Below are 20,754 nucleotides of genomic sequence, written 5' to 3' on the forward strand. Positions count from 1 at the left end.
GTAATATATACACAGATGAATAGGCACAGATGTAATTATAGAGATGTTTACATACATAATTAAGTATATACATAAATATCTCCTAACTCTGTCTACTGAGAAAGCCTATAAGCAGTGACACCCCAGTAGCTATGAGCACCTCCAGGGCCCAGGTCTTGGTTTCTAAAAACCATGCCCCAACAAAAGGAAGTAGGGCTCCTTGGACAAAGGACTGATTCCAGTGTTGGGATAGGGCAAGTGCAGAGTAGAGTACCTTGTAGTGTCAGAAAGTAAGGAAGCAGTCAAAAGACAAAAGGATGGAGGTAAAGGGACACTGGAGCCAACCTGAAAGAGTTCCCAGTGGCCAAAACTCAAAACAACTCGAGCAACAAATATAAATAGTGATAGTTCTAGATTATAATCCAAAGAATAAAGTAAATATTCATGAGTCTATAATGATATAAATAAATGACTGCATACATTTTAAAATGGGAGAAAAGGGGTGTCTTCCTTACAGAAATAGTTCAAATAATAAATGTAGAATAAATGAGCAAAAGAGAAAATTACCATCAGAATTCCACAGTAAAAATCACTGCAGGTGCAAGCCACTGAGGAATGCTAAAATTAGTGGGCCAAACTTTAAGGAGAAACAGGAATCAAGTATTTCCCGAAGAATATTTGAATTACTGTGATGACTTCAGCATGTGCTCACAAATTATTTGATATACCTCACTGTAGGAGGTGGAGCTGAATTCTCAACTTACTTTCTGTTGAATGTGGGCTGGAGTTAAGTAACTCCTAACAAACAGAGTAGGGAAAAAAAAATAATTTTGCAGTGGAGGAACCTGGCAGCCCGTTATAGACTAAATGCACACACACACCCCCCAATACATATGTTGAAGCTCTAACCCCAATTCGATGGTCGTAAGATGGGGTCTTTGGGAGGTAATTAGGTTTAGATTAGGTGACAATGGTAGGAAGGACTCTCATGATGGAATTAGTTTTCTTGTAAGAAGAAGAAATCCCTCTCTCTCCACATGCATGCAGAAAAGCCATGTAAGCACAACAGCAAGGAAGAGGGTCTTCACCAGAACCCAACTATGCTGTCACTCTAATCTCAGACTTCTGGACTCCAACACTGTGAGAAAATAAATGGCTACGGTTTAAGCCACACAGTCTATGACATTTTGACGGGGCTAAGACATTCCTTCAATCAAGTGCCCAAGGTTAACATGATCAGATATCATCTGATCCCTAATACAATGTGATAAGAAGGGCACTTCACCTCTGTGGTATTCTTTCTAAAAAGTCATAAATTATTTTTTTTTAAGTTTATTTACTTTTCAGAGAAAGCGAGAGGGAGAGAGAATGAGCAGAGGAGGGACAGAGAGAGAGAGTCCAAAGCTCTGCGTTGTCAGCAAAGAGTCAGACACGGGCTTGAACTCACAAACCATGAGATCATGATGTGAGCTGAAGTCAGATGCTTAACTGACTAAGCCACCCACGTGCCCCAGTAAACTGACAGTCTTAAGAATTCACCCTCACTTAATCATGAGAAAGCATCAGCAAAGTGAGGAACTGTCTACAAAATAATTAACCAGTCCTGTCAAAGTCCTAAAAAACAAACAAAAAGGCTAAGAAACTGTCACAGATCAGAGGAGACTAAGGAGACATGACACTTAAAGCAGTATGATATCCTGAACTGTATTCAGGAACAGGAAAAAAAAAAAAAAAAAACAGTGGGAAAATAGAAATAAAATCTATAGTTTTCAAAAAAATTTTTTAAAGTTTATATTTTTGAGAGAGAGGGACAGAGCACACGTGAGGGAGGGGCAGAGAGAGGGAGACACAGATTTTGAAGCAGGCTCCAGGCTCTGAGCTGTCAGTACAGAACCCAACGTGAGGCTCGAACCCACAAACTGAGAGATCATGACCTGAGCCGATGTCGGATGCTTAACCGACTGAGCCACCCAGGCGCTCCTAAGTAAAATCTATAGTTTAGCTAATATGGTATGTCAGCAATGTTAATTTTCTAGTTTTGATAAAGGTACCACGGTTTTGGAAGATGTTAAGACTTTAGAGGAAGCTGAGTGAAGAACACTGCATTCTGTACTATCTTTGCATCACTTCCACAAATCTAAAATTACTGCAAAATAAGTTTTTACAACATCAAAGGGAAAAAGTGCTGGAAATGACTTACTAAATTGACTGTATGACACTATTTTTTAGACAAATGACTGCACCATACAGAACCAGAGTGATTTTCCTAAAAATCAAATCTGATTATGTTATTTCTTTGTTTAAAGCTTTCTAATTTTTTAAAATGTTTATTTATTTTGAAAGAGATGGGGAAGAAGGACAGAAAGAGAAGAAGCCAAGCAGGCTCTGTGCTGAAATCTGAGTCGAAATCAAGAGTCAGAGGCTTAACCGACAGAGCCAGCAGGCCCCCCTCTAATGGTTTTTCTTGCCATTAATAAAAAGTTCAAATCCTTTAATATGGTCTATAAGACAGTGGAAAGCACAGCAATCTCTCCCTGACCCCAAATGTCCATGACCTAATCACTGGAACATGTAAATATGACAGCTTATACGGCAAAAGGGAGCTGACATTGCAGATTGTATTAGGACTGCTAATCATCTGACCTTAAAATAGGGAGAAAAGCTTCGATTATCCAGATGAGCTCAGTGTAATCACAAGAGTCCTTAAAATTAAAAGTACAAGAGGGAGGCAGAGGAGAGGCAGGGAGAAGTGACCACAGAAGACTCTTCAGAGATGAAGCCAGATATTGCCAGCTCTGAAGGCAGACAGAGGGGACCATGAACCAAGGAATGTGGGCACCTCTAAAAGCAGGAAAAGGCAAATAAATGGATTCTCTCCCACAGTCTCTAGGAGGGAATTCAGCCCTACTGATCTTGATTTTAGCCTTGTTAGACTTTTAACCTACAGATGATGAATTCATGTTATTTTATGCTGCCAATTTGTGGTAATTTGTTGCAGCAGCAAAGAGAAAATGAATGCAAAGGCCCTGCACGACCTGACTGCTGCTCACTTCTACTTTATCACTCACCACTCCTTCTCACTGTGATTTTCAGCAGGTGTGCCCTAATATACTGCTATATTCAAAGCATTCACATGGGTCTACTGAGGTCTGGTCAATAAAGAAAATGAAATTTTGCTACACTAAAGGTGCCTATCATTATGTTGAAGTGATACAGAATGATGACCTGGTAGAGAGCAAAGCCAGAGCACAACATAAGGAAAGACTGTGCTAGAGCTTTGCTTCAAAAGGTCATCGAAGAGGTTGGTTAGGGCAGAATATAGGTACGCTGCCTTCCTTGTAAAGGGGATCAAATAAATATGTGATATTTTTCTGAAATTTGCTTTTTTCTAATAAAAATTTTTTAATGTTTATTTCTGAGCGTGAGAGAGACAGAGTGAGAGTGGGGGAGGGTCAGAGAGAAAGGGAGGCAAAGAATCCAAAGGAAGCTGGGGGCTCTGAGCTGTCAGCACAGAGCCCCAAACAGGGCTCAAACTTACAAACTGTGAGATCATTACCTGAGCCGAAGTCCGACACTTAAACAACCTAGATTCCCCTGCTTTTTTTTTAATTAGAAGTGTCCAAAGTTTAATTTCTTCAAGAATGCCACCAACTAAAACTTTAGCACTAAGGTAGCCATGAGTATGAAAAGGTCAAGAATCACTGATCCATACACACGTTGACCATACTAAATTTTTCTCAAGCCATGCTTGCTCATCTCTGACCCTTCACACAGGCTCTTCCCTCCACCTGGAACCATCAAAAATCCTCTCTTACCCCTTCATCTGACCAACTCTAATTCTTCGGATCTCAGTTCAACTCTTCCTCCAGAAAACATCTGCTAACCCTGCAAGTGAATGCCTACTTAACGGTGCATCTACAGTATCTTGGACCACAATGACAGTACTTTTCACATGATACTGTAATTGTCTAACTGTAAACTCTCTAAGTGAAAAATTTGAGTCTAGTTGGGTCCCAGCTCTATCATATTCCTAAAGCTTAGCATAATGCCTGGCTCATGGAAATCATTCCTACATTTTGGGGAAAAAATTAAGCCTAGTAAATAATCATCAAACACTTCTGTATCAGACATTTCTCTCATCACAATGTATCAAGAAGGACTACGTAAGTAAAGAGAAAGAACACAAAACTTTAAGAGCTTTCGCTACATAAAGCAAATTATACTCTAGTACAAGAACAAATGCATGTATCTAAGTTTTTTGATCTATATTATATATAGATCTATATTATAGATAATATAGCTATATTAGTTCAAATGGAAGAACAGCCTTTGAAACGAAAGGAAAGTAATAATATACAGTATTTAATTACATCTAAGGTGTTTTGATACTGCTGCTTTTTACACTCACCAGGTGCATTAGCTTCTACTGCTATTGTAATAAATTACCACAAACTGGCTTAAAACACCACAAATTTATTATTTTACAGTTCTAGAGGTCAGAAGTCCAAAATCAGTTCACTGGGCTAAGGTCAAAGGATCATGGGCAGACATGGTTCCTTCTGAGGCTCCAAGAAGGGAATCCATTTCCTTGCCTTTTTCAGCTTCTAGTGGCCACCTGCATTCCTTGGCTTATGGCCCTTTCTTCCATCTTCAAAGCACACTACTCCCACCTCTAGATGCTGACTCCTCCAGGTCCCCTCTAATCAGATGTTGTGATTATATCAGGCCCACTCAGATCCAAGATAATATCCCCAACTCTTAATCACAGCTGCAAAGGTTTCAAAAATTAGGACGGAAACATACTAGGGGGCCATTATTCAGCTCACTGCATCAGCTGTTAATGGCAGGTTTTCACGCAACTATATCATGACTTCTATCACTTTAGTAAAACACATTTTCAACGTTTTTATTTTTTTTATTTTTTTTAATTTATTTTTGGGACAGAGAGAGACAGAGCATGAACGGGGGAGGGGCAGAGAGAGAGGGAGACACAGAATCGGAAACAGGCTCCAGGCTCCGAGCCATCAGCCCAGAGCCTGACAAGGGCTCGAACTCCCGGACCGCGAGATCGTGACCTGGCTGAAGTCGGACGCTTAACCGACTGCGCCACCCAGGCGACCCAGTAAAACAAATTTTAAAATTCCACCAATTCTAAGATGCCCCCCAAATTCAGAGATAAAAATGTGAAACAAAAGTGTCTTAGAACCAATGAAATAAAATAATTTTACTACATCCACCAAATAACCTAACACAGTGACTCACAAAAAGAGCATCAACAAATAAATCACTGAAAACAGGGAAGTTCAGGTTACATATACAATCTCTGAAAAGTTTCTACATTCTTAGCCTCAAGTGAGGTATGTCTGCATAAAAGAAGAACATATATTCTAACACATTATCTAGTCACTGGTACCTATCTGACCTGAGAAGTAAACAAAAGATTTTTAAGAAATAGTCTATATACCTTTTTTAAATTTTAGTTTCTTATTTATTTTGAGAGAATGTGAGCAGAGGATGGGCACAGAGAGAGAGAGAGAGAGAGAGAGAGAGAGAGAGAGGGAGAGAGAGAGAATCCCAAGCAGGTTCTGCACTGTCAGTGCAGAGCATGATGCAGGACTCAAACTCACAAACTGTGAGATCATGACCAAGAGCCAAAACCAAGAGTTGGACACTTAACTGCCTGAGCCACCCAGGCGCCCCAGTCTATATACCTTTTAATGGAGCTGCTCAGCTGGTCAACCTGACTGATATCATCATATACCAGTTAGATACAGTCTCTGGTTTTCTCTTTTAAAGGTTTTATTTTTAAATAATCTCTACACCAAACCTGGGGCTCGAACTCACAACCCTGAGATCAAGAGTCTTATGATCCACCAACTGCGCCAGCCAGGAGCCCTAGTCTTTGATTTTCTATAAGCATCTATGCTCTCCTTGGCAAGACTACATCATCACAAGATAAATAAAATTTTAAAGATTTTATTTTTAAGTAATCTCTACACCAAACCTGGGGTGCAAATTTACAACCCTGAGATCAAGAGTCTCATGTTTCACCAACTGGGCCAGCCAGGCGCTCCTGGCCTCTGGTTTTCCATAAGCATCTACATCCTTCTTGGCAAGACTAAATTATCACAAGATCTATCCAAATGATACATCTGCCTCAGGGACATAATCTCCTTCCAGACACTAGATTCCCACCAAAGGAAAATTGATTCTATTCTTGCTGTAAGCAAACCAGACACAAGAATCCAAATTTACAAGGTAAATATTTTACGGATGTCTAGTCACTAAACAAAAAAATTAATCATAAGCTCTCTTTAAATAAATGAGTTCTCGGGGCGCCTGGGTGGCGCAGTCGGTTAAGCGTCCGACTTCAGCCAGGTCACGATCTCGCGGTCCGTGAGTTCGAGCCCCGCGTCAGGCTCTGGGCTGATGGCTCGGAGCCTGGAGCCTGTTTCCGATTCTGTGTCTCCCTCTCTCTCTGCCCCTCCCCCGTTCATGCTCTGTCTCTCTCTGTCCCAAAAAAAAAATAGATAAACGTTGATAAATAAATGAGTTTTCTCATCCTCTTCCTTGCCAAAAAAGTAACGTTTTAAATATCAAGAGTCTTTGTTTCATTAGTCTTTTCCTGAATCAAATTTCAATATATTTTAGAAGTCAGATTCAAGTTTTTCATTATCTTATAAACAATCTCAAGGTCAGCAAAATATAAGCTCCTCTATCTGATAAAGATACATTCATACTAACGTGAGGGGCACAGTCAGATATAAGGATATAAGAACATCATTTATCCATCACCAAACTACCAAGAAATAGGTCAATATTCAGCCACTCATGCATTTTAACCATTCTTATTAAAATATTATAGTACTTCTGAACCAGTTGGTAAATAGTCACACAGCCCCGACCCTGCTTCCCTGTTGTATCCCACAATGCTGTTTCCTTGCCCCAGACCTTCAAGACCTCATGAACACCATCCTGCTCTAGCATCAAGGCTAGTATCCATTTCATCGTCAGTGTATGTAGCACTGATTGCTAAATATTTTGAATATATGATTCCTGACAGTAGAGTATCAATAATGTTGCTAAAATAAAAATTTTTTAGAAACATAAAAAACATAAAGACACACACACCCCTACAGAAATCTGCAATTAGAAACCCCAGTGATTTAGAAAATGAGTAATTCCAATCACATCTGTATACCCTGGTTTACTCTTTTCTAATGGAAGGCTAATAGCTACAAAAGTAACTGACCCAGTCACTGCTGGCTGACAGTCTACACAGACATGGCCTATGTAACCATTTGGATGAAATCTTACTGCATTAAGTACATCAGTTCCCCTCTTTGGCTGCCACAATAATGAGTACTAAGAGTAAAGGGACCAAAAGAAAACCAATACCAGTTGAGAACCTACTCTATGCCAGGCACATTACTTTTCTCTACATCATCTTGTATAATTCTCACAACAATCCTGTGAAGTGTCACTATTGTCATTTTACAGACAAATGGGGATATGAAAGGTCACTAATGTATACAGATTCCAACAGTTGATAAATAGTGAAGAAGCTAGGCATTGCAAGTTCCAAAGCTCATTTCACAATACCTGTTTCTCAGAAATACTGAGAAAAACAAGCAAGTTAAGACTTGGCCATTCGCTTGGCTAGGCGAAGCATTTTACTACTCCCTCTAGCCTCCCTATTTCCTCTTGCTTTTCCTCAGTTCCTATCACAAGCAGCTTTCAGCACCAATTAAATCCACCTTCCTGCAGCCAGCTAGCTGAGGTAGATGGCCTATTAAAGGAAACCTTTCAAGAGGAGATCTGTTGGAGGAAAGAAGGCCTGGCTGAGCAGTGTAAGAAAATAATAAAAAGACTGAAACAGCGATTGAGCCTTAAGAGAGAGCTGGCCATACACAGATCCTTTCAGGGGTCAGTCTTCAAAAATAATAATGAATATGAAGCCAAGTTCACTTACTCAGTTGAGTGCCTACTGCAGAATATGATGAGGAAAACTCATACAGTCTCTGCCATCCAAAGAATTTATATCCTGGTGTTCTGAAGGAAATGGAATGAAGGGGACTCTCATTTGCTAAATATCTCATTTTGCTAAGCACCAGGTACTTTAAAAATAGTAACTCATTTAAAAAAACTCTCTCTACAACTCTAGAAGAAAGGTATTATTATCCCCTGAAACTCAGAGATGTTAAGTAATTATCTCTACAAAACCCTGAGCTGCATCAAAGCCAACGACTTTTTACTAGCCCACACCTTCTGCAATTCTGAGTATGCTTAGCCTACTGGAAAGAGTGGCTTTCCCAGGGCTGAATATAACATGATCTGCTCTGACGTGCACTGCTAAGATGAGGGTCTCATTTCTAGGAAAGTCCACTGAAGACTGGCTCAAAAATCTGTTCTATTTCAATGTTTTTAAGGATCTAATACTTCAGGGTTTACAGATAATTAGAAAGATGAAGTTAGCTCAAATGCTATCATCAGTGGCAATGAATGTGGTTTACAAAAATCATTACAGATACAATCTCAGAAACCTGAGAGGAGGGACTGCAGTGGGAATGAAAAGACACTGCAAATAACTAATGCAATACATACAGCAACGAAAAATAAAACTTAAACCCACATAAAAGACACCTGTTCATATAAGGAATAATTTTTAAGATCCTTATCTATTAATCAGTTTAGAAAGAAATTATGTATCCAGATGGTTACATTGTGCCATACCAATATCTTTACCAGAGGACCTGATGTTTCTGCTGAGCTATAAAGAGTAGAAACCTGAGACACAGATGCTGCTCTGATCAACAAGAACTTTCTTCAGACACACTAGGGAGCTTTATATCATTTTAAATTTTGCATGTGCTCTCAAAGTTGAAGGGTTTCCTGTAACTGACCAGATAGTACTGCTGAGTGAACGGTATGCTTATGCCATTATGGAGTCCAATAATTCCCATTACTATCTCCTCTTTCTCACATTATTAGCAATTGAAATGATAAAACTGCCAGCAGTATCATTCCTAATAAAGGCATATGGAAGAAAGAAAACACATTTTCATTTGAAAATGAGCACCATTTGCTTCCCCAAAGTAGAACTAAACAGCAGTGGTTTACTCTTAAATCTGGGTGCCTGCCCTCAAAAAAAACTTTTGAATTACCCCTTTCAATGTAGGTCAGTTGGGAGAAATTTTGGAGTTACCCCATCATTATTGTCAGGATTATTATTTCACCCAGTCTTTCAGGTTTTGAGGACTAGACTTTGGAAAGACTCTGAAAAGGCAGAGTAAAAGTTGAAAAATATTCAACTAACACCTCATATGGAAATACAAATAATTCTAAAAGCCTATATGCTGATCAGTGAAAAACTGAAGTACAGAAATCCAAGTCCACAAAAGGAAGTGTAAGACAAGTATGTCACAAGCTCAAGTCGAACTATTATATTCAAGTTAAGTGGGAAAGAGCATGTGAACAGTTAAACCCAGAAAGCAAAAGTGATAGACTCCGTTTTCTGCCTATTTCCTACCCTTTCAAAAAAAAAAAAAAAGTCTCTGAAAAAGAAACTTTTTACAGTCTCTAATAGAAAGAGAACTGGACTTGGAATTAGGAAGACTGAATTGGAGTTGATTTAACTAATGTTTACTGAATACCCATTATTTGTTCCAGGGCCTGAATATATACAGCAGTGATGAGGGAGACAAAACTGCTACCCTCACCAAGTTTACACAGGAATTGGTGAAAAACATGCCCACTTAACCCTTCCAGATCTCAATTTCCTCTGTACAATTAGGGAAGTGGACTAGGTGTTGTTCAGGCTGCACTACAAAAACATGTCAATATCCACCTCTATTTTAATCCTAACGGCTCTGCTTTTGTCTGATTTTTCCATCAGTGGTCTATCCACTATTTCCTTCAGAGCAATAAATATGTTTTTTAAAAAGGCTGGATAACCACTAAATAAGTGATCTATAGATACCATTCCAGTTTAACAATTCTGTCTCCTGTAATGTTCTATCCTCATACTTCTGACATGTTTCTTTTTCATCATGCCTGGAATTCCATACAGACAAATTAAAAGGAAAACTATTTCATGCAGGGCTAAAGAATGAACCAAAACCCCAAAGGATTGCTTAATCTTTATCTACAAATGCCAAAACAATGTAGCAAAAATTGTTTTTTTTCTAAGATTAGCAAAAAAAGACAACAACAGATTTGATGTTGCTACTTCTCTACTTAAGCTACTTCCTTCCACCAAAACAACAAAAAATTGACTGTAGTTTTTTATTTTACTTTATTTTTTTGAAGTATAATGGACACATGCTCTATTAGCTTCCGGTAGACTAACAGAATGATCCAGTATTTGTATAAACTGCAAAATGATCACTACAATAAGTGGTTAACATCTGTCACCATGCATAGTTACAGATTTTCTTTTCTTGTGATGAGAACTATTACCATTTCCTCTCTTAGCCTAGTTTTTTATCTTAATTTCCAAATTCTTTGGCAATGATACTCTAGGCCTTTCTGCAACCTGACCCCTTTTTAAGTATCCTTTTCAGCTTCAGTGCTTTGGGTTCTCCCTATTACCCAGCACACTTCTTGTCTCTTGACAACTTCTCTTCTAAACATGCCGTGCACTTCCACAATTTGAGACTTTTGTCCCTGCTGTAACCTCTGACTCAAGACAGTCTTGCCTTCCTATCGATACCTGTCAAATCCCTCAAGGTCACCACCAAGTCGAATGTCACCAAAATACAGGTGAATTTAGGACAAAGGCAATGATTCACTTTCCACTAGGCTAATCTTGAGTACCCAAGTATTAAACATTCCACAAATGCTTTAATGAATTATGTTAAATGGTAGAAACAAAGCATCATCCGTATCTGGCTTCTAACGATCTTACATATTTACTACACTCATTACAATTGATATTCTGGCATTTCTTGAGCATTCACAAAACTTATAAGGCTAAGATCAATATCTCCCACTTTAAAAATCATTCACTAACACAGTAATGATGTTACACAGAATCAAGAAAAGGCAATCCTTGGATCACTGTTAAACATGGGTTTACAATATTCTAAAAGACTTGGGATCTCTTCTTAAATGGCCATGTGCTAGTTCCTTCACACACAAAACTGTTCAAAAACAAAACAAAAACAATTTATATTAAGTTCACAAGAAAAAAACTGCTCACAAATATCTTTATGTACGTTCAGGACAGGAACACAAAACCTACAACAATGTTCACGTTCAAACCCACGACAGCAAACAATGACCATTGGAAGCATATAATATTGCCAAGTATGGTTGATCCAAAAGCTACTAAGCCTAAGACATCAACCACTGATTGTCAGGATAAACGGTAATCTTCATGTTAGAAAAGCATAAGCTGTAAAAACTAGATATTGGCTGAACTGACATAACCCAATGCATTTTCATTAGCAAATTGTACAAAACAGGTCCATCCAAAAGTCGTTTGTACTAGTGTATTAGTACAGTGTACTAGTGTAGTTTTGTTCTCTTATGAACACAGGGCACTTTTTCTGAAGTATTCCATTACTTCCAAGAGTTCTCATCTAAAATACTATCAAGCCTGTAACATGAGTTCCTCCTACCGTGGCTCCATCCACAAACATTCAAATCTCAAGATTAGGTAATGAATATCCCAGAAATGATGATTTTTCACTTGAATCTCCTGCATACTAAAAGCCTACGACCTTAGCATGAAAGCGGCTTTCAAGTTGCACAGGCTGCTGCCGCCTGTACGAAGGCCTTTCTTTCCTCAAAGCAGGGCCAACTCTGGCACGCTTTTTTATTTCTGAAAGTGAAGCTGAGGCAAAAAAGCCACCCAGATCTAAAGGTATCCGTTTAAATCCGGTTGACACCTGCTCCCTTTACAACGCGACAAGCAAACTCCAAACGCTAGAGCAGCAGCCGCAGCGGCAATGACAGATCCTGAGGCCGAATTGGGTCAGGGTTACGGTTACTCTTATGTTGCATATTTACACCCTTTTGTCTACAAACTTGAGCGCTAACTTAAGTTCCCTACAAGGCAGCGGGCTCGCTGGGCCGCAGAAATCAAAGCAATTTTCCTGACTCGGGAAGGGCACAATCCATGCAGTTCCATGGCTACACCAGTTTTCTCCAGACCACGCACTCTGCGGCCTCGGCTTTTCGCCGGAGAAAGGGTCGCTCCGGGCAACTCGCCTGCGCTCAGGCTGGATATGAGGGTTTTTAAACTGCACCTGGGCCCCTCCTTTTCCACCGTCCCCACTAACCCCGGCCGCTTTCCGGCCTAGGGTCACATTACGTAAACAGCCCCGGCCCCAGCTTTCCCAGGTCGGCCCCCGCCCCCGCGCCAGGGCGCCCCTCCCCCCCCTCCGTACCACGCGTCCCCCCCCCCCCCAAAGTCCGCCCCCCACGCGGCCTCCGCCCGCGGCCTCGGCTCCGCGCCCCAACCCGCCTCTGCCCCCGCCCCGACGCCCCCCACGGCCCGGCCCGGTCCAGCCCGCCCCGAGTAGCCGCCCAGGCTGCCCCGCCGGCGCTAGGCCCCGCGCTCCGCAGGGGCCGCCCGCCTCACCGTTCTGCTGGTGCGGCGCCGGGCCCGGGCCGGCGGGCGCGGCGGCTCCTGAGGCTGCGGCTCCTCCAAGCTTGGGCGGGATTCGGGCGCTGGCGGCCGGATGAGGGGATTCGGCGGGGGCCGACATGACGGCGCTGCTGGCGGCGGCGGCTCCGCTTCAGGGAGGTGGGCGGAGGGAAGGGAAGGCGGGGCCGGAGAGGCGAAAGGAAGAGGAAGGAACGCGCCTGGCGTCACCGAGGGAGTCGCCCGGGACCGCGGCCGGGTGTCGGCACTCCACCGGGGAGACCCGCTCTGCGGACGCAGGTGCCGGGCCCCTGGCCCGCCTCGTCGGGCCGTGCTGCGCGCCCCAAACCCTGAGTGCGGGGCTCCTGACTCGGGTGGCTCCCCGCACCGAGGCCTTGGGCCGCCGACGCAACGCCCCCTGCAGGTCGAAGCCCGGCAAGCTCAGGCTCGAGGCGGGGTCCGGGGCCGCGGCCTCCCCGCCAGCCTGGCGACTAAACTGCTCCGGCACCGGCGGAGCCCCGGTCGCTTTGAGAGGGAAGGGATGGGCCCCGGTAGGACTCCCATCTGTGCGGTGGCTGCGCGCGCGTAGAGCCTGGCCCCGCGGGGTTGGGAGGGGGATCCGCGCCGCACCCTAGCCTCGGGGTGACATCCGGAGCTCAGGGCCACGCCGCACTGGCCTGACCCCACCCACCCTTCCTCCTGAACGGGAATTCACTTTTGGTTTTTCATCTTGAAATTTTCCCTCTCAATGTTAATTCTAAAGGAAATACGGCATTCAGGAAATGTAATCCTGTCTGTAGGAAATTGTAATCCTCAGCAAAGGAAGAAGGAAACATTTCTCTTTGATAAACACAAGGATCGAAATAAGTGCGTTATTCTAAACTTTTCCCACTAACTTAAATCTAGGGAAGGGGAAGGAGGAAATAGAGCAAGAGAAACTGGAAGACAAACTTTATCTTCCTCATTTTTGCCAAGAGTTGCATCATTCTGTTGATGTTTAGATGAGAAGCTATAGCATCCAAAGCAGAAACTCCGCCTGCATTATATACCTTGAAATCTTTGAATCCCTGGCCTATGCCAGCAGGCTAACTGGCAAGCAAATCTTGGACTTTATCACCCAAGTCATTTTTCCATCTTAGAACCCTTAGTGTGCTACCATCTTTATTAGAAATGAAATTGCTCAAGGGCACCTGATGGTTAAGCCCTCGGTGGGTTAAGCCTCTGACTCTTGATTTATGCTCAGGTCATGATCTCAAGGTTCCTGAGATCTAGCCCTGGGGTAGCCTGCTGGGGATTCTCTCTCTCTCTCTCTCTCTCTCTCTCTCTCTCTCTCTCTCTCTCTCTCTCTCCCTCTCTCCCTCCCTCCCCCACTCGTGCTTTCTCTCTGTCTCAAAATAAATAACAATTAAAGTGAAATTGTTCAGAAACATTGAATTTGAAATGGGATGTAGCAAGATATTTCTGGAGTGATAAGTCTAATTTACCGAATAATTATGGAAATCATGTAGTGTGATCTAGGATAATGCAAAGCTTCCCTTTTGTTGTTCCCATGAATTAATGGTATTTGGTGCTTTAATGCATCAAATGGACTACAAATAGGATTGCAGTAGTTGGATAAGTACTTTTGAGTTTTAGGGTTTTCAAAGAGACGTCACGCTCCACATAGAAGTGGCAAGCTCTTTTCCGCAGCATTCCCAGCTTTTCCACAGAAACCTAAGCCCTGCATGAGCAAAAATCACGCTTTGCTTTATCAAGGAGATTACATGGTTACAGGTTCCAAGGCTTCCCAGGAGTTCTTTGAAAAAAGACTCAGGAAAGAAAAAACGCTGGATTAAGGGCTACCATTATGAGGGTAAGGGAATCACTGGGCAATTGGCATTTTGCCCCTGAATGTATCTTCCTTTAATCAGAGGTATATGTAATGAAGGCAAGCCCTATCTGTTTTAGGGGAGACTCCTAAAGAGGAGGACTGGGACCATGTTTCAGCCATCTTCCCCACAATCTTTATCATCTGAGCTGCTTCCTCTTGTCCACTAATTTACCATAGTATTTTCTATTTTCTAGCATGGTTATAAGAATCTTTTGCATGTCAGATCCTACAACTTTTTTTTTTTAATGTTTATTTATTAGAAAGAGAGAGAGTGGGGCGCCTGGGTGGCGCAGTCGGTTAAGCGTCCGACTTCAGCCAGGTCACGATCTCGCGGTCCGTGAGTTCGAGCCCCGCGTCGGGCTCTGGGCTGATGGCTCGGAGCCTGGAGCCTGTTTCCGATTCTGTGTCTCCCTCTCTCTCTGCCCCTCCCCTGTTCACGCTCTGTCTCTCTCTGTTCCAAAAATAAATAAATGTTGAAAAAAAAATTTTAAAAGAAAGAGAGCGTAAGGGCAAGGGAGGAGCAGAGAAAAAGGGAGAGAGAATCTGCACTGACAGTGCGGAGCCTGAGGCAAAATTTGATCTCATGACCCTGAAATCATGACCTGAGCTGAAATTAAGAGTCAGACACTTAACCGACTGAGTCACCCAGGTGCTCCAGATCCTACAAACTTTATGAAAATGTGTTATTTTGCTCTCTTGCTTTAAGTTCATGACAGCTATCTGTGAAGAAAAGGATAAAGGCTTGAATGAGTGAATGAATGCTTACCATGTGCCAGGCACTGTACTAGTCACTTGAGATGCATATATATATATGTGGATATATATATATATATATATATATATATATATGTATATGTTTCCATTTAGTCTTCACAATAACGCAATAACTCTACGGGATATTTTTCTTATCCCCATTTTACCAGAGGAAACTAAGACTTCTAGAGTTCAGTATTAGCAAAAGTCATGAACCTTAAATAGCAGAACCAGAGATCAAACCAAGGTCTATTTAGCTCCAAAATCTTTACTCCATTCACTACAAGCTATGCTGGGTTCATTTACATTTTTCTTCATAAAGCTATGCTAATTATGATACACTGTTTTGCTTGTCAAAGGATTTTCAGTTTTGCATATTTAAAATGTATTCCAGTATTCTTTAGAATGATGGATCTCAAAATGTTTGAAATGCAAATTAACAGGTCCCACCTAAGACCTACTGAACACTGGACGTGGGCCCCAACAGCAAACTCTCCTGGTGATTCTGAACACGTAGGAAAATACGAGAACCACCGCTTTTGAATAGCAAAGTTAAGGTGACTTGGTTCATTGTTTTTTTTCACATTGGGAGGTAATGCTCCTTTTCTTCAGGACGTCTCTTCAATTTTTTTGCCAGTCATTAAAAGTGATCGTTTTTAGATGTGTGATGACAGTGCCAGAAATGCCAAATATGGTAGTGCCTGTGTCGATTCTGATCGATAGGCGGTGTTGAAGCAAATGCTGACCTCCAAGTCTGTGTTCAGTGGGAGAGTGCTGTAATTGAAATTAAGCCCTTCTGCAGGTACAGGAGGGAAATTTTTGCTGAGTGTTAGATTCTGACACATGTGCCACTATTTGTCACCCCTAACTCGGGACTTACATTCTTTATAACAGAAGTTGCGGGAGACTTCACAACTAAAGACCTGTGTGGATCTCAGAAGATGCTAGTGCAGTCCTTTCTCTGCTGTAGCCTGGCTTCCCATCCTCAGACAGGTTTTTTTATTCTCTAGTTTTTAAATCATGTCTGACCTTTGTGGAACACCTTTTTTTCTCTCTTGTGTTTTTTGTAATGTTTATTTACTTATTTTGAGAGACAGCGCATGTGCAAACATGAGTGAGGGAGGGGCAGAGGGCAGGAGAGAGAGAGACAGAATCCCAAGCAGGCTCTGTGCTGTCAGCACAGAGGCCCACGCGGGGCTCGACCTCAGAAACTGTGAGATCATGACCTGAGCAGAGATTGAGGGTCAGACGCTTAAACATCTGAGACACCCAGGTGCCCCATACCTTTTCTCTTTAGTAGCATTCCCTATTGGGTGTCTCTCTCCCAATATGAAAAACAATTTTCTTCTTTCTCCTTCTTTATCTGATCTATTTACACATTTATTGCATTTTTAGTAGGCCCGCACTTTGAGTAGCAAGATTCCAAAGGGCATCTTTCTATTACATTTGCAAGTTCACTGGGGAAAGAAATACCCTGCTTGGATGATACCAAGGGAACTACTTAGCAGCTGCAGTGTAGTCCTACCTGGCTCCACTTGTATTGATGTGGTACAGATTAAACTGGGTCTGGCACTTCCCTGGCTTTCTACAGCTGGTATTGGCAATGGACAGATGAATAAGATATAATCTGTTCCCAAATATTTTATGCAGGATCTTTTACATATATTCTTACTTTTTTTTTTTAATTTTTTTTTTCAACGTTTTTATTTATTTTTGGGACAGAGAGAGACAGAGCATGAACGGGGGAGGGGCAGAGAGAGAGGGAGACACAGAATCTGGAAACAGCCTCCAGGCTCTGAGCCATCAGCCCAGAGCCCGACGCGGGGCTCGAACTCACAGACCGCGAGATCGTGACCTGGCTGAAGTCGGACGCTTAACCAACTGCGCCACCCAGGCGCCCCTATTCTTACTTTTTTATATTGGAATTTCTTGATTTTTTTCCCTATAAACTTGCTCTATTATTTTTTTCTGTTCCTTGTGAATCTTTATTTTTTCTTTTTATTATGGCATTCTAAATTGAGTTCTACCACTTATACTGTGATGGGAAGAAACAGTTTCACTGACGTTTATATTATGTGATTGCTTATGTTTATGTCATTTAATTGTCACGAAAGTCTCGAATATCTAAGACACAGCTAAGATCCTAAAAGAAAAAAAAAAAAAAAGATGGGGATTATTAGGCAAATAATTACCATATAGTCAACTTGTGCACAAAACTGCATGCAGAAAATTCTGTCAAGTTCTTACTTAGAAGATTTGGCTATTATTTCAGATATATAGTACTATAATTTCTGTAGCTATCCGCTTATCCAGCCCATAGCAAGTTAGAAACAATGAATCACAAGATGGGGCGGGGGAGGTACTATTGATATGGGCATATTGAGAGCAGCAATCGTTATCAGTGGCCAGAATAAATACAGGAAAGACAAGAAAACTGGCAAAACGGAAGAACCGAAAATGCACAGCAGTCTGAAGCAATTAGTTAAATTGAACAACCCTGTATATTCCACTGGGAATATGATAAACATAGCCCACAACTCTGCCATCTGAGAATTTCTAACCTGGTATTCTGAAGGGAATTGAACGAATGGAATTCCCACTTACTGAGCATCTACTATACAACTTGAAATCTCTAGGACATTTCTCTTTCTCTCTTGCACACACACACACACACACACACACACACACACACACACACATTCAGGAGAGAGCAGGGATACACAACCTGTTTTTAGAACCTTAGAAACTCTTGTACATATGATCAGCTTAGGCTTCTAAAGCCCCATTGTTCTAATATTCACAAGTCCAGAGTAAGTAGAAGAGTTTACCCTCCTAGGCCCCATATGCATGTTCACCAAACAGAAAGAGCCAGTTCTTTGAAGCTTTAGAACCAAGCTTACTCTTTTCTTTTTACTGGTAGCAAGTTGTAAAGTGGTGCCTCTCGAACTTCGATGTGCCTACGAATCACTTGAGGATCTTCTAAAATGCAGTTTTCTGATTTAGTGGATTTGGGGATGTCTTGAGATTCTGCATTTCTAATAAGCTCCCAGGTGCTGCTGCTGCTGCTGCTGCTGCTGGTCCATGACCCACACGTTGAGTAGCAGGGTTCCAAAGGGCATCATTTCAATTACATTTGAAAGTCCATTGAAGAAAGAAATGCCCTGCCCGGATGACAAGGGAACTACTTAGCAGCTGCAATGTAGGCCTCCCTGGTCCCACTCCTGTTGATGTGGTAGAGATTAAACTGGGCCTGGTATTACCCTGGCTTCCTACAGCGGCAGTACTTTCTTATGCCTTTAAGATACTGAACCCGCGCCTACTGGGTTGATGGGTGCCCGATGTTGACACTGATCATCTCACCACGTATTCAACATTTGGGTCATTATTTTTCCTCTTGCTGATTATTGTTGTAGAAAAATGTTGTATTGACTCAGGCTGCCATAACAAAATACAATAGACTGGGTGGCTTGAATAACAAATTTATTTCCCACACTTCTGGGGGCTGAAAGTCCAAGCTCAGGGTGGCAACATGGGAAGGTTCTGGCGAGAGCTCTCTTCCTGGCTTGTGGAACCTGGCCTTCTCTCTACGTCCTCACATAACACGGAGAGCTATGTCTCTGGTGTCTCTTTGCATAAGGGAGCCAGTTCTATCAGCTCTGATCTCCACCATTCTGGTCTCATTTAACCTTAATCACCTCCTCATTAAAGACCTAGCTCCAATACAGTTACATGGGGGTTAGTGCTTCAGCATATACATTTGGAGTGGGGCAACATTCAGTCCATAACAAATGGCATTTTTGTAAAGGCATGAGTTCACTGTTTGCCCTTCAGAATTGCTCCTACTTTCAAGTGGTTTGTCCCAATTCACTGTATATTTAATTATTATGAGTTTCCATTCTTAAACCTCTTTTATGTTAAATTCTTATTCTAAATGCTGTCAAAATTTTCACTGCTCTCTCACTGACATAAATGTTGAGATTTGGGGCACGTGTGTGACTCAGTCGGTTAAGCGTCTGACTCTTGCTTTCAGCTCAGATCATGATCTCACCATTGGTGGGACTGAGCCCCTGCATCGGGCTGTGTGCTGACAGCAAGGAGCCTGCTTGGGATTCTCTCTCCTTCTCTCTCTGCCACTCCCCTGCTTGTGCTCACTTTCTCTTTCAAAATAAATAAATAAACTTAAAAAAAATGTTGGGATTAATATTTGTAAAGTACACTTTAAAAATGTAAACTCTGGGCACCTGGGTAGCTCAGTCAACTGAGTGTCTGATTCTTGGGTTTGGTTCAGGATCTCACAGTTTGTGGGATCGAGCCCCAGATCAGGCTCTGTGGTGACAGCATGGAGCCTGCTTGGGATTCTCTCTCTCTCTCTCTCTCTCTCTCTCTCTGTCTCTCTCTCTCTCTCTGCCCCCTCCCCCGCTCTCACATGTGTGTTCTCTCTCAAAATAAACAAACACTAATAAAATAAAAAAAAATAAAAATGTAAACTCATTATAGGTTCTAAATTAATAAGAAGATGACCTGGGTCAGAATTTCCCAACCAAAGTACCAGGGGACGCTGTGGGCTGCCATGCATTAAAAGATGTGCCAATGGGGCGCCTGGGTGGCGCAGTCAGTTAAGCGTCCGACTTCAGCCAGGTCACGATCTCGCGGTCTGTGAGTTCGAGCCCCGCGTCGGGCTCTGGGCTGATGGCTCGGAGCCTGGAGCCTGTCTCCGATTCTGTGTCTCCCTCTCTCTCTGCCCCTCCCCCATTCATGATCTGTCTCTCTCTGTCCCAAAAATAAATAAAAACGTTGAAAAAAAATTAAAAAAAAAGATGTGCCAAATATCAATCCTCTTCAGACATTGGAGGATTGTCCTGAGGGGGCTTTCAGGTGATCCCCAGCCTAGTCTCCTGAGGCTGCAACTTCCCTATGTGTTTACCCCACAGAAATATTCTTATTTTCTATCTGGGCTAAGCCAGGAAGGGGCTGGGAAGTGCTACCCTTGGCAAAAATTACTGTGCACAATCTTCAGTGCCATCTGCTGGAAGCAGGCAAAATTGATACAGTGTTGCTCCAGAAGGTAGATTTTTATTTATGAAGCTGTCAGTGTTAAAACATCATAAGAAGGGGTGTTTCTTTTCCTTTTTTTTAAAGTTTATTTATTTTAAGAGAGACAGAGTGCAAGTGGGGGAGGAGCAGAGAGAGAGAGAGAGAGAGAAAGAGAGAGAGAGAGATAGAGAATCCCAAGTAGGCTCGACACTGTCACACCGAGCCTGATGTGGGGCTTGAACTCATGAAACTGTGAGATCATGACCTGAGCTGAAACCAACAGTGAAATACTTAACCGACTGAGCCCCCCAGGCTCCCGGATGCCTGGTGTTTCTATATTACAGGTTTAGTTCATTTTTTTTTTCTAGTTGAAAGGAAAAACTTCAATTACATTAGAAAAATCAATTGTGTGAATACAATTCTCTTCGAAACATGCCAGATTAAAAATGTCGAACATACTAATTCGGTTAGGATACACTTTTTAACAATCACTATGATGGCAAGTTTTTAAAGAGCTTGACATATAAAA

The 20,754-nt window shown here is 42.1% G+C and overlaps 2 protein-coding genes across 6 annotated transcripts in view; one reads left to right on the forward strand and one right to left on the reverse strand.

The window, feature by feature from the left end:
- The window catches only part of SEC24B (SEC24 homolog B, COPII coat complex component), a 101,404-nt gene extending 88,712 nt beyond the window's left edge, over positions 1 to 12,692 (reverse strand). For all 5 annotated transcript variants that reach the window (XM_045056015.1, XM_045056014.1, XM_045056013.1 and 2 more), the window contains exon 1: positions 12,566 to 12,692. In XM_045056015.1, the coding sequence (XP_044911950.1) occupies positions 12,566 to 12,692 (127 nt within the window). The remainder of the gene's footprint in view (positions 1 to 12,565) is intronic.
- On the forward strand, positions 12,666 to 16,973 carry LOC123384987 (protein argonaute 12-like). The gene is made up of 2 exons (XM_045056016.1): positions 12,666 to 13,119; positions 16,914 to 16,973. Exons 1-2 carry the CDS (start codon positions 12,666 to 12,668, stop codon positions 16,928 to 16,930), a joined length of 471 nt encoding a protein of 156 aa, XP_044911951.1. The 3' UTR covers positions 16,931 to 16,973.
- The last annotated feature ends 3,781 nt before the right edge of the window (positions 16,974 to 20,754 follow it).

Source organism: Felis catus, chromosome B1, assembly GCF_018350175.1.
Source record: "Felis catus isolate Fca126 chromosome B1, F.catus_Fca126_mat1.0, whole genome shotgun sequence".
NCBI classification, from domain to species: domain Eukaryota; kingdom Metazoa; phylum Chordata; class Mammalia; order Carnivora; family Felidae; genus Felis; species Felis catus.

Bases quoted from the DNA above. Each gene is read 5' to 3' on its own strand.
- LOC123384987 (XM_045056016.1), top strand. From the start codon at position 12,666: ATGAGGGGATTCGGCGGGGGCCGACATGACGGCGCTGCTGGCGGCGGC.